The following is a 14,480-nucleotide window of genomic DNA, read 5'->3' as shown; positions in this document are numbered from 1 at the left end:
GTATTAATATCGTTTTTAAATTACTTAAATTAATATTCAATACTTAGAAAAACATGCAAACAAAACCACACCAAACACAAATAAAGTAATTACACGCGATTAAAATGAATGGATTGTGATAATTGCATCAACCAGCGTGTGTGATTTGTTGGCAGCTCATAAATCGAGTATTGCATTAATTTTATTAAATATATGTTATCAAATATTTCTGTTTATAACTCGACGGTTTATGTTCGTACTTTCAAGGCGTTGTATTTGAAATAAAATATCACGTTTTTACTTTTCAAAACAAGATAATCAGTCGCGGGTTTGAAAATAGTTTTGTTTACAATAATGTTTACTAAATTGAATGACCATTAACGACTAAAAAATGTATTTTGTTATTTTGGAAAACCATATGTCGTGTGAAAAAATGCAATTGGAAACAAATACAAATATAGATTTCAAACAGTTTCAATTAATTTGCATTTAATTTCTGTAATATACTAGCATGAATAAACAAAAACTTTGTTTGCAACAATAATACAAACTAATCAATCGTTTATACAACAAACTATATGATATTTTAAAAACACCAATCATTCGGATATCAAACATGAATCAGTACTCCAGAAAATGTATTATCACGTTCACCGTCAATCTGAATAAAGTAACTTGTCCAGTAAGCTCGTACCCAGACTTTGTCACCAATGGACATCAAGACAAAGGCCTGCAGCGACGAGCACTGGTCATAGCCATTAGCCGCGAAGTTAAATGACGCCTTCAGAGACTTGCCATTGTATACAATCGCCGGATGAACATATAGGTTTTTCTGGGTGCAATGGTGTACCGCAAAGTTGTATAAACCGGCAATAGTGGCAGTAAACTTTCCTGTTGCTTTGTCATAGCCTTGACCTTCGTTGATCTCCACCCGTGCAAACACTACATCGTCACCGGTGTTTACCGTTATAGAGGAGGCGAGCTCGGCACGAAACTGTATTGTTGGAGTCTGCAGCTCTCCTGAAACAAAACACTTATAAGCGGCATTTTTATTTTAAAAGAATCGTTTCATAACAGTTTGAAAGCACTTAATTTTTATAGTTTCGTGTTCATAAGTTTTATTTTCCCAATAACACAATGGATATTATTAAGCTTTATTGTTATGATTAAATTAATTTCTAATTTTCAGTTTAACAATACATCGTATTGGTAATTTATAACTTTAAAGAAAATTTGTATTTGATTTCAAATTATTAACATTCAGTTTAATATTTTTATAATGAAATGTTAAACAAATATCATTCATGGCAAATTTCTGAAACAATATTGCAATATTTGATGTATGCTGCAGAACAAAATGTTAACCGGGATTTACAGCATACGAAAAACCCTTATATTATACATTAACAATCAATAATAAAGCAACAAACGCTTGAGAAGCATTTCAGAACACTTTTAAGTTGAAAGTACATGGTCTAACACAATATAGTGCAATGTGACAGTTTTTTACTTACGTATGATGATTTAACATGTTACACGCATGCAAGTCAATGTTACCTTTAATACGGTTAGCTCTGCCTTCCATTTCTTTAATCAGAGATTCAGACACGTTGGTCAGCGCTATATTGATGGAATTATCCAATGTTTCTTCAAGTACAATCTGCTTCCGTTCCATTGCTTCAATAGCAATGTTGACTTGAGCGTTTTCATTGTCAAGCTTCTTCAATGCGTCCACAACCTTTGTATTAGTTTCTTTGATGTCTCTAAGCGTTTGTTCCAGGGCCATCTCAGTGCGGAGAACTCGCTCCAACAACATTTCTTCATAATGATATTTCGAGCACACAGGACATGCGGGCTCAGCTGCCAATGCTATCACGGCGAGATTCAATACATACAGCACAGCTTTCATTTCTTTATTCAATTAAGCTAAAGCAGACTTCAGATTTCCGAATTGTGTTTCTTTGAACGCGATTGCGTTGATACCATGTGCAACACGAGAATAGTGCATAAAAACAATCGCCTGGATTTATATGTCGAAAGGACCACAAGGCCACTGAAATACGATTATTTCGTTGCAGTATTCATGTTGTTGAAATCAACGTTTTATCGCTATCAGTATCAATATTATACTAACGAATGCATTGTTTTTTTAATAATGTAACTCCTAAGAAATCACCAGAACACAGACTTTTTTTCCCATTTGATCGGCTTTTATTTAATGCAAGGGACCAACTGTGTATACACATATCATGCGTGTAAATTATATATAATATATTAATCACACAGTGTATCAATTGCAATCTAATGTATTATAATCTTTAATGCAAAACACAATGTTTTATATAGTTCACCAATTGATGTATTTTTTCATTGAACAATTATTTTGTTGACATCATCTTGCTCTTTGACCTGGAAACGTATACGTCCTTTTGCTTGTCCTAATCCAGGATCGGGTAGTCAGCATTCTTAATTGCGTTCGTAAGTGCGTTTGATTTTGGAATGTCACATTAGCAAATTCTTTCTGCCAAAATAAATTGTTATTGAACATTTTTGAAGAGCTCGATGTGGCATTTCATATCAGTAAAATTGCTTCTGTTATAATAAAATTTGGTTAAAATGAGTGTGTAATAATCCTTGGTTGATATTTCAATCGCAAATTATCTTGGACAAACATGTCAATAAAATCAACATTCCAATTTGACACAACACGTTAAGTAGCTCAATGTTTATTTATCTGTAGTTTTATACTGTAAAAGTACAGAATAATTTAAAGGCAGTTCGCTAATTGATCAATGCTGTGTATTAACGATTTGAGTAAATTTTAGTATAAATTTTGAGTCTAAATACATTATGTATATATAACAATTGCAAACATTATTTTATTCAAGTCAAGTGTTAAGGCCAAAGCGACTCGCAAACGGACAGGTAAAATATTAGCGAGTAAACACAGAGTATGCCCAAAATTAGTTTTGCATGGTCGTCAAAGCGTGATTTGTTTATTTATGCTGTTGTTTTTATTTGGAGAAAAATAGTTCCCTGCAGATCAGTCCTTTGTTTGTTTGTTGAAAATATGATGCGAATATTGTTCATAATTTTTACAGGCTCCTTTGAGATAGTTGGACTAGATGGTTATTAACGTTCTCATTACATCACTATTATTAACGAGATTGAAGGAATTTTTCATTCGGAAGCTAAGGTTAAAGTTATATCTTTGTTTTTATTGTTTTTTATTATTATTCTATTACGAAAGCGTCATTCTCATTAAAACAAAAAGAACAACTCGTTGTTGCTGTTGTTGTTGTGTTGTTATATTTACCGACCACGTTACTTTCGCAAAATAGTTAATTGACGCTGTATTTTGAGAACGATTTCAGAAGGTTTTCATTCCGATTAAAAATATTTAAATAATTTCAAATACTATGCAACATAATTTGCAGATTAATATCAACATACTTTTACTTCATCCCACCTCTCTCACTCTCTCTCGTGCCGTCCCAAATCGCAAGATAAATGTTTGCCCTCACACAGTTTAACGATATTACAGCCCTAAAAAGACTCGCCAGCATCCTGCAAGAAACAAGACAATTATGTATGCGTTAAAACTATTTAAAGTAAAGTACCCCATTAATAATACATTGAAAACGAAAAAGTATGTTATTGCAAAATCAACTACGACGAGATTCACCTTGTTAAAAACACAAAACTAAGTATGAAAAAGTCAACTAAAAATGTAAGGACCATATTTAGTAGAAAGATGGGAACTATGAAACAAGTTGTTGAGCTACGATAGTTTAATGAATATTGCGTTCCCATGCGCGTTTAAAGGGAATTGTACACAGATTGTGGAAGTTTTTTCAGATGTCATTTAATATGATTGCTAACAAATCTTTAATTGTTTAATTGTTTGAACTCAGTTAAATAGCAAGCAAAAACGTTGAACAAAAAAGACTGTGGTCGCCGGGATGACACCCGTGTCTTCTGGGACAATAATCGAATGCGTTACCACTGCGCCATGACCAATTGCACGAAATGTCGCGACACATGACAGCTATAGTAAACGTAATGAATATTGTCTGCGTGCTCTTGTTTTCTGCTTAAACATTCACTATGTTGTTTGGCAACATCTGGGCATTTTTCGGACCGCAAAAAATACATGCGACAGCGAGACGCGTTTCTGATTTTAAACCTCAATAGTCTGCTGGCAAACTGCCAACAACCTCAAAAAGTTAATATAAGCGTGTGTTTTCCAATATCGGGACATTTTCAGATCTCAAAATACCGCGTGTCTGGGAGACGTGCTTATGATTTTGAACCGCACTGGTATGTTTGCATAATGTCAACAGCCAAACATCTGTCTATATATAATCACCACAGATCTAGTTGTGTCAATTCATCCAACCGTTTTTGTCTGATATTCAATATTCCTATAATGATTAAGATATCTAGCCTTTTATTTGCGTGTTTTTAAAAGCTGTTTTTACATACACCATGAAGGCTAACATTCTACTTAACATGCATGTGTAATTTATCTTATAAGTATGTCAAGTGTTTAGGTTACCTATTGATGATAACAGGAGTAAATGGACTGGTCACTATTTTCCTATATCGAACGCGCGAGGACAAAAAATGACAAATGACGTCACCGTTCGGGTAACATACAGCTGAGCAGCACACTTTCGATCTTTTTGCACTGAAAAATATTGTTTATCAATAATAGTTTAACATTGTTTTACAGATCGAAATTTTTATATGATACATATTTCCAAATGTGAATGTTTTCGGGAGTATGACTTAATTGAACAAGCATTGTCAATGTATGTCTTTGCTGATAAACTTGTTGATTATTCACTGGTTGGTACACAGTATGATCATGTTCGGTTCCGGTTTAAGAATTATTTGAACCCCTCTCAACCCAATGTAATAATAGGTATAGTCAGGAACCTTCAAACTTCAAATGGACATCTGCGTCTGTCCATATACAATTTGGAGTTGCCAGACTGGACACAATTTTTTCGAAGGGACCTCATTGGGGTTTTCGTTATGCTAAACAGTTAATAATAATGCACGCACTGTGTTAATAACGTGTGGATGTAAAACTTAGACTTTTTGAAACAATGCGTATATAATTATAGGAAAGGTTTTCTATGTGAATATTTAAATATGCAGAGCTATAGTGTGCGCTCATGCCGAAGCTACAATGGGTACATGACGTGCGGTATTGATCGATTGAGTAAGTGACCCGGCGCCTGAACGGTTTCAAATTATGTAATCTTTGTCAGCAATTAAATGATGTAACTAACAATTATTCCTAATCACGATGAAACGTCTGACTAGTTTCTAGTTTAATTTGAACTTAAGAGCTAAAGGCGCCAATTGTATTGCTTAATTTCCTAGTATGAATATACAACAAGTCAATGCCAAAGCAGTTTAAAAGACAAATTTATACAAAAATGACAAGGCTTGAAATAGAACTACACTTTCTCGAGTGCTCTAAGCCCAAGAAGTCATGGTGATGGTATGAAGTAGAACCATGTAATGTTGAACAAAAGCCAACAAACTTTATGTTAGTAAAAAGCTCTCTACGGAAATTACAATAACGGTAACGATAATGGCAATAAGAATGAAAAGGTTAAATACCAGGTTAAGGATGGCCCCAACTGTAGCGACACAACTGTCCCTTAATTTACTGCCTCTACAATTATATTAAACTTAAAAGACTTGAAAAAATAACCAAGACATATGTCTAAAATGAATACAATAATTTGACCACACAACAATAAAAGTCAATAATTAATATCAATCAAATTTAATAATGTTTTCAAAATGTTGAGGAATAAAATTGGCCGGATAAAACGTTAATATTAGCTGTTTAAATTATCAAAAATATTTTAAATAATAATGCCAAATTGAAGTGATCCTGAAGCAATTCAGTTATATTTTTATTTAATATAAATTCCAACCCTTTTTCAGAGGTGTTTGCTTTTCGAGAAGGAACAAAACATGTACCAATATCATTATTTAATCATCAAAATCAACGATATTTAACAAAAGAAACGCAGGCAAACTATTAATGTATCACATTGCAATCTTTAGACACACTCATTCATCAAGACAAATCAATAATCAATAATAAATATGTAATAAAGATTATAATTTTATGAGAACTCTTTAGTGGTTTTTGCAGGATTATCTGTCCATATAAACTCTCTTAACATATTAAATAAAGCTAAATTATATCAACAATTTTTATATAAATGTAACGATACAATATAAGAAATAACATATCCAAAATTAAAATGACCAACTTGAATTCTTATTAGCAAGTTAAAGCTATTAAGAGTGTTTTGAACGTTAAGGGTCTGACAAATGTCAAAAACATCTAGCTCATCAAGACGGTCATTTGTTGGGATGTGTAACATAAGTTGTCATTTTAAAATTAACCCTTCAATATGGTATTATATTGTAAGCTGATAACTTGGTGTAAGTATGAAAAATGGCAAAAACGACAAGTCATTGTAATGATAATGAAAATTGATATAATAAATCGACAAAAACAGAGTAAACAATGAGACTAAATTAAAATCACGAAAACAAGTTAAAACGTATTCGAATAGATCAGAGTATGTAAAATCATGAGACAAGAATACACACATATTAAACTTTCAATTTTATAAGAAAACAGATTCACTGAATTGTCAACCTTGATTCCAATTAAGACATGACTACCGTAATAATTGAAAGTTTTTGGACACTTGAACATGCAACACGTTCGTGTCTGAAAATTTAGATACTAAAAGTATTTCCAAAATTCAGTGTACGAAAGTTTCGAGCCACACTGACAATATACTTACTTCATGAAATTATATTATGCGATTGTACATAACGTCACTTATCATTCAAGGTATAATAATTATATTATATAAACTACAAATAAATATTATTGAAGGGTTAATAATGGTACTTTAGATTTCTTTCAATAAAGTGTTTACCAAACAGATCTAGTATCTGTGTGAAAAAATAATATCAGTTCACAACCGAATATAGAAAATAACTTATGACTATTTATTTATTATTAAGCAAGTTTGTCTGAAATTGCTAATTTTCAGATATACCAAAAAACGTTTAGATTGCTTAATTAAAATTTATTACTAACTTAAATAGTCAAGCATTCGCATTTTATTACTTCGCCCACTCGAAGGAAACTCTCGTTTTATTTGAATTTTAACAAATAAATTGTCCATAAATTTCAAACAAATGTATACAAGTTATGTTATGGGGAAGTAAAGGAACTCAACAGTGTCTACTATACCTGAATTTTAAAGAGCTTTTTAAATACAATGCAATCCAGTTGATGACACAAAACCTTTAATAAAACGTATTGATCCGTATATAATTGTGCAATGATGGGTCGTTTGTGTAAGCTTTTCTTAAGCTCCTTAGCAACGAAATATAAGTCGTCAAGGTATGTGAAGCAAAGGGTATTTATGTATTTCAAAAAAGGCTTAGATGAATTTTGTCTGAAGGGATAAGCTTGTGAAAAGGATGTTAACACCTACATGTATTATCGAACATCATCAGTAATCAATTTTATGACTTGAAAGCTCGTGCTTTTCAATTGACTTCACGCTACAATGTCTATTAAACGTGAATATAGAAAATACAAAATATAATGCGTGTGTTACAAAAGAAATTAATGCAGCCGGTATATTAATAAAGGATACGCCTAATGGCTCATCCAATATGGTATGTCAGCTATGCACCAGTCCAATTATATTACACAATGCCGATTAACAACCTCTAAGACAGATAGTAAAACTACAGTTTGTACTTGTTTATGATAAAGAACGAATAGTATTAATGTTTGACTACGTTGCGCTAAAGCTTATGTAGTTAAGAAGCAAATATGGCTTCTAATTAATCTATGTATGACCGAAAAGCCACTTATCCATATATTTTTTCTTCGCGTAGATTTTTACTACTGCATCTGATTCTGGACTCGACTGGTGTTGCTTATGCTAGCAGTAGTTTTAGTTAATTAAAGACTCATATTCAAACTGCTTACGTAACACGCTATCCAATAGAAATAAGAATTGTATAATCGTAAATTAGGTAATTTTGTTTTGTATTACTTTTATTTCCATTCGTTCCCCTGATTAATAGTTTTTAGAGATAAATTTACCTCAAAACCTGCATCTACATAAAGCCTCCCAATTGCAGATGATTTACCTGGCAGCTATGGATTGAATGTCCCACATACTGTGTGGTTGGTAATTTATCAGACCGGTGTCTTCAAAGCTTCTTGCGAGATGCACTTCTGACTTGTGATAACTCCAGGCGGTAAATATAAAATTACAAGATTGGACGTCAAACGGAAAGTACCGGATGTCTACGTCACATGATGACTGAAGCACCTGCGTTGGGCATCGTAAGATGTGTAGAAAACACTATTGTACAGATTGTATAAAACATTTACATACCTTTGATCACCGATATATACCATAGAAAAAGTGTTCACAGCTCAGAGAACCAACCGTTTTTACCCATACGAATGTCTATCTAACCCTTTTGATAGTAAGTTCAAAGAATTCAAACCTCCACACAGAAATATACACATGTGTATGTACATTTCTGAAGGGTGTAGCATTAAATTTAGCGGTGTTGGGCTACTAATGTTATTTTATCATATGGCATACCATGTTTCCCATGTTACATAACCATTACGAATATTTTTATCTTACACATGTGTAATATACTTTATAAGCGTTTTTTATTGGCTTATATTCGTTCGATTGACCAATGGCATTTTGTTATTTTGCTGAAATGACGTTGCAACGTCAAATGACGTCACGAAATGCAAACAACATTAGGGATTTATCATTATGTTTGCTTAAATATTTATTTAATTTGCTTATTTAAAAGCATGTGATAAAAAAGATCTGACACTCGTTGTCATTTCATACTTTATTAAACTCGTCCAGGAAATTCGGCTGTAAGCTCGCAAATGGCTCGCTTACTAACAAAACTCAAAAACTCGTTTAATAAAATATAGTATGATATGACAACTCGTGCCAGATTCTATATTTATTGTTCTTACTGAGTTCATATTTTTACATGTATTTATCTGTTGCTAGTAATGCGCATGCGTATGGGGGGAAAAGGCGGAGTCATTATCGCGAGCTACATTAAAGCAAAGATCTATAAATAAACAAAGATTACAAACACCCATTCGGACAAAAAGAAAGAATCGGAAATGTGCGCCGCAAAAACGAGATCTTATCACGTGACATCAATGTGGCAGTCGCTAATCTCCTTCTGTTATATGCCGTTATCATGCGCTACGGCAGCGTGTCCATCCGCTTGATTTCAATAACCAACATTTCATCATAATAGAACTGAAAACCTATGATACATGTAAACACTTTTCGATATTTATATTAGCGTTGATAAATTAAACAAGATTTTAAAGTAAAACCTAACATATTTGAATTTTGTATGTGTATCTGAACCAACATTAAGCAAAAATATGTAATAATTTGTGTTAAGGCCAAGTACACCTATAAATTTAAGTATATAGGTGATATCAAAATCTATAGTCTCTAACTGTATATTCTTTTAACATTGATATTTTCGCGGGTATTCGATTATGATACCGAAAGATTTACGGCCGAGTAGTGGGAAATAGATAATCAACTGTTTCTAGATAACTTGACGTTCTATCGAATATTTAAGCCACATTACATAGTCATGTATGTTGACACAGCTGCGTTACGAAAAATTCTCAGGTAACTTTCCAGTCGCCGAATAGTGATGATCAGCGTCCAATCGGCTCCAAGCATTCTTATGAGGCCGGGATTAACTGACGACTATTATTGTTATTGACGGAGGTCAACCGGTAGCCGAGTTATTAAAAAATACATTAAAGACGATGTCGGGCATCATCATCACACATTTTTACTGCAATCAATTAGTGAACAAATACTGTTAAAATTGTGACTTATGAAAATGTTAATGCCAATGGTGAGCAATTAATTACTTATGGAGAGCAAATTGTTAAAACAATAACCTTTTACAATTTTACTCGGTAGCACATTTATTCCAGTACATGGATAGTTCACCATGTCAATTTATAAAACTGATTTACACCGTTTTTCTACAGCCACATGATAATATGTGCTGCTACAAGTCCCTTTGACGCATATTCAGGGTATTCCATTCAATATACGTATACGCCATGTAAAACCCGTGTTTCAATTCGAACGCGAAATGTTGCTGTGGTCTTTAAAGTTCCACGCACGGAAAGCGTGTGTGTAGTAAAACAACATGCGCTTAAACAAAATGAAGACGCGATTCGCAAATCAATAGATGTAATATTCTATTATGAATATTTTTAATAGGAATTGATGCATACAATGGAAAAGTATTGACCCATTGAAACTTATAGTAGAGGAATTACCCGATACCGTCGGGCGTCGAGAAATAACCCGATACCGTCTATACATGAAAATAAATTTAAAATGAAGTGTAAACAAATGAAATGAATCATTTAATTTAGTTCCATATGAAAACTATTCATTTTTTATTTAAATGTGGTTTGCTTGATAATTGAATGCAATGATCGTTGATACCAATACATTAATGATAACAATTATGTTTTACATTCGTTGTTAGTCACTCACACAAAGAGACGGTAACACTCACATAGAGAGCTCAATCCTATAATGTGGGTCGTCATCGTGACGCCGAAATTAGCTACTACCTATTTTTCCTTAGCGGCAACCTAAACAATTTGCCTTTTCTGTACTGAATATTGTCTGAACTGCTTCATTTAAACTGAAACTCAGTTTAAATGAAGTAGTTTAGAATATATTTAGAAGAGAAACTTTGAAAATTTCAGACCGTAGCATACTTGTTTATTGAACAGGTCATGTATGCTTTCGTCATAAACTGTTAATTATGTTTCTTAATCGAGTATCAATTTTAAATTAACATACAAAACTAATGGTTAAAATAAAATTGATTCATTAAATTTAAACTGTTCCTGCAATGTTCTCTATGTTTTCTTAACTGATATATTTCTTCATTATTATTTGTTAATAAAGTGTAAATGTTAGATTACATTGTAAAAAGGTAATTAATATATTGATTTTTCCTGTATGTATTATGGATAAAGAATATAAGCAAAACAATAAACATTTTGAATACACATTTGCAATAGAGGCGCACACGCATTCTCTTCTAAATAGACCATGTTTCCGTTTTGGATTAAGAGCGTTTACTGGTATGCCTGTGCCACCACATGCCGGCCATGTGTAGATAAGATTATCACGATAAGATGCGCAATCTTACTCACTTAATTGACATGAGGCCGCCTGTCAATCAAGTTCTTATCTAAGAACTGATCTACCAATCAGCGATCGATTAATCGGGCGCGTTAGTTAGCAACGAACTGTCCGCCATTTTCTAGACAAGCTATGTATAGATTCACTTTTACTTTAGCGAGTTTCTTTTGTTTTCCTGTTAAAAAAAGTAGATTAAAAATGGTTAAACAGTGTCGATGGGGACTATGTAACGCGGACAATCGATATCCTGCAAGATTAGTTGGTGACATTTAATTTATATCGTTTCCAAAGCCGAAATGAGATCTTGAGAAGTGTAAGAATTGTATAAATGCATGCGGTCGTCACCACGAACAACTGAACGTCAACACTGTCAAAGACAATTATAATATATTTTTATCGGATATACTAGCAGATTTAAATAGTTTATGTTATCGATCTGATTATCACATAATATTTCACGTTTTTTTTTAAATAGTTTTATCAGTTACTAGGTCATTAACATACAGAAGCGAGGTTCATCTGCATTACCTAAAGAGAAATAAAACCCAGCATGAAGCCTAATTTGTGCTGTGTTTTATTACTCTGATAGTAATGCACTTTATTGCCATTATATATGTTATTAGAAGGTGACACGTGATATATTATATTGAATAACGGTATCTACACATGTGCATACATGTGATGTCACCAATTTACGCTTTTAATCCCGATTTGAGATCGAATGCCTAGTTCTCATTTTTTTCAACGAGTTTCGTTTGATTTGTTCGAAAAAAAAAGCGGAAATGAAATAAGGCAAAAACGGTGTCAATAGGTTTTATGTAACTCTGACATTCGGTATCCATATGTTAGAGTAATTAAATATATACCATTTCAAACGCGGAAATACGGTCTTCACAGGAGCAAGTGGAAGCTTCAATGTGTAGAATTACCGAGATAACCATTATGGAGCATTTATTTATTTAAAAAACTGAAAATGTTATGTTAGAAATAACTACGCATTATTAAGTATGAATTGTATCACGTGTGCTTGTAGAATAATAGAGAAGATTGGTACCAACTTTGCGTTACTTAACGAAATCCCCGTTATAAATCGAGTTTTGTGTGTGTCAGAAACAAGTGAAAACGATTATATGTTTCTATTTTAATAGAACCGAATCAATAAATGCCACATAATAAGATTTATTATTACTGATATAACCAATAAATGCCGAACTTGGGAGAAATCGGTACCTGCGCCAGCGTCTGATACAGGTAGCTTTACTCAATTCCCCTTCATACAGCGGTACTTTATATATGACAATGAACAAACTTATTGTGCTGTCTTGCACTTTCAATTATAGTGATTGATAAATGTCCCATAAGCAATGTTTAATATTATTAATATGACTTTTATATGTAAAACCATGAGGGATGTCGGTACACTCGGTGTCAGAAAGTGTGTAAAACTTCACCGAAATCCCAGTTTAAAGCGCTATTTCGTGTCAAATACACGAGTGAAAATGTTTTGTAAATTACATGGGTAAATGCCGTTGAAGAAGTGTTAAATTATTGCTAATACCAACATCACACGTAATAACAGGTTCGATTTCGGTCAGCGCGCAAGCGTTTGAGAGCGTTATTCATGTACCGAAAAACCCGTTATAATTAGCTGATGTTCTCTATAAACGTATAATTTTTGCATTCGCAGAATAACGTTATGACACAAACCCCTTAAACAAGAGTCATATGGTGTCAAAAAGTCCATAAAAATAATCCGGAATATCGCGTTAATCTACATGCAGTATATAGGCAATGAAGCCATTTTGTGTTAGCTTGTCTAGGTTTGCTACCCGCTGAGCCACGTGATTAAGTGGGCGGAGATATCATAGATAAGGCGTCATGTCAATTGAATTTTCGGTTGCTGAATCGATGGAAACTTGCAAAGACACGTATCTTTGTTTCATTTAAATATATCTTTGGTGTGAAGGATAGCACATATCACGTAAAATCCTAGTTGTACCATTTAAACACGCTCGTTTTCTTTTACGAATCCTCAATGTTAATACAAACAATATTTGAGTTAAAAGCTATCGTGTTTTATTGGCTATTCAACACTATGCTGTATGCAGCATAAAATTATAAATTGTATTATGCAGGACGCCGAAAAGAGTAAATTCTACATCGAAAATAGTTTTGAACGCCCTGCCTACTCGTTTATAACACCTCCTTTGAATCTCCATTCACCCTTGTCATTGACTGCGCATGCGAAGGGGTTGATTTTATTCAGATTCAAATCCAAATTTACATCTTTAAAGACTGCGCATGTGTAGAATTTAAAATACATTCCTAAAAACCGCTAAAAAGGTTGAATACAGATGAATTCGGATGAAACACTGTAAAAACAGATTAATCACTAAAAATAGGCTGAATGAGGGTTATCTTTTCTGTATTATGATGAGATGAATCCCATCGAAATCCATAACCCCACTGTATTGACAAACAACTTTTGTAGCAATTTAGTTAAACATTGTATCGTAAGTTTTTAAATTCTTTTTGTTACAAACCGCTTTTGGTGATTGCCTAATTCTAAATTGTCATATATTAAATGCTTGATGCCAAATGCGTGAACTGAATATATTATGAAACTTATCGCAGATTACGAACTCTAATTTAAGCGAGCGAACCCGAGATTGGTTTCGGACAGCTCATGAGAACATCGTCGTTCTTAGACGCTGCCCGAAGCCAATCTGGCGTTTGTTGTAAATGTTCGGATAAAGTCGCGGGAAATTCACATGGAATATATTGTGACGCAAAAAAGAAAACGAGCATTTTGTATATCGTAAAATTTACGTTGCAATACCACATCTAGCGTTGAAATGTTGGCTTTTGCCTTAAGGAACAATGATATTTTATGGGTTAATTTTATTGTATGCAATATTCGTTGATTTTGATTAAGAATGTGGCTTTAAAATAGAACGAGTTTTTCCCAAAACCACTTAAACTATTACTGATATTTATGATAATAAAATGATAATACAAAACACATAAACGTAGTCGGCTTTCGCAGGTGTGTAATACGAAAAAATAATTTAACCATGTGAAATACGACATTTCTTTTGAGTAGCATGTATTTTATTTCAAAAACACCTCAATATGTTGGTCAGAATATCTATACGTTTATAA

At 33.0% G+C, this 14,480-nt stretch overlaps 1 protein-coding gene across 1 annotated transcript; it reads right to left on the bottom strand.

Annotated features, from left to right (window-relative positions):
* Positions 1-451: 451 nt before the first annotated feature.
* On the bottom strand, positions 452-1,992 carry LOC127836168 (complement C1q tumor necrosis factor-related protein 7-like). Its single transcript, XM_052362648.1, has 2 exons — positions 1,537-1,992; positions 452-999 (listed from the first exon to the last, which is right to left on the bottom strand). The coding sequence occupies exons 1-2, from the start codon at positions 1,886-1,888 to the stop codon at positions 590-592; spliced, it is 762 nt and encodes a 253-aa protein (XP_052218608.1). The 5' UTR covers positions 1,889-1,992; the 3' UTR covers positions 452-589.
* Between the last annotated feature and the right edge of the window lie 12,488 nt (positions 1,993-14,480).

The sequence above is a fragment of the Dreissena polymorpha genome, chromosome 6 (assembly GCF_020536995.1).
Source record: "Dreissena polymorpha isolate Duluth1 chromosome 6, UMN_Dpol_1.0, whole genome shotgun sequence".
Taxonomy (NCBI): domain Eukaryota; kingdom Metazoa; phylum Mollusca; class Bivalvia; order Myida; family Dreissenidae; genus Dreissena; species Dreissena polymorpha.
Note: the sequence above shows the minus strand (reverse complement) of the source record. Positions and strands in the feature narration are given on the sequence as shown.

Excerpts from the sequence above, each read along its gene's own strand:
- LOC127836168 (XM_052362648.1), bottom strand. The coding sequence starts at position 1,888 with ATGAAAGCTGTGCTGTATGTATTGAATCTCGCCGTGATAGCATTGGCA. Across the intron at positions 1,000-1,536 it reads CAGAGCTAACCGTATTAAAG|GAGAGCTGCAGACTCCAACA; the intron begins GTAACATTGACT and ends GTTTTGTTTCAG.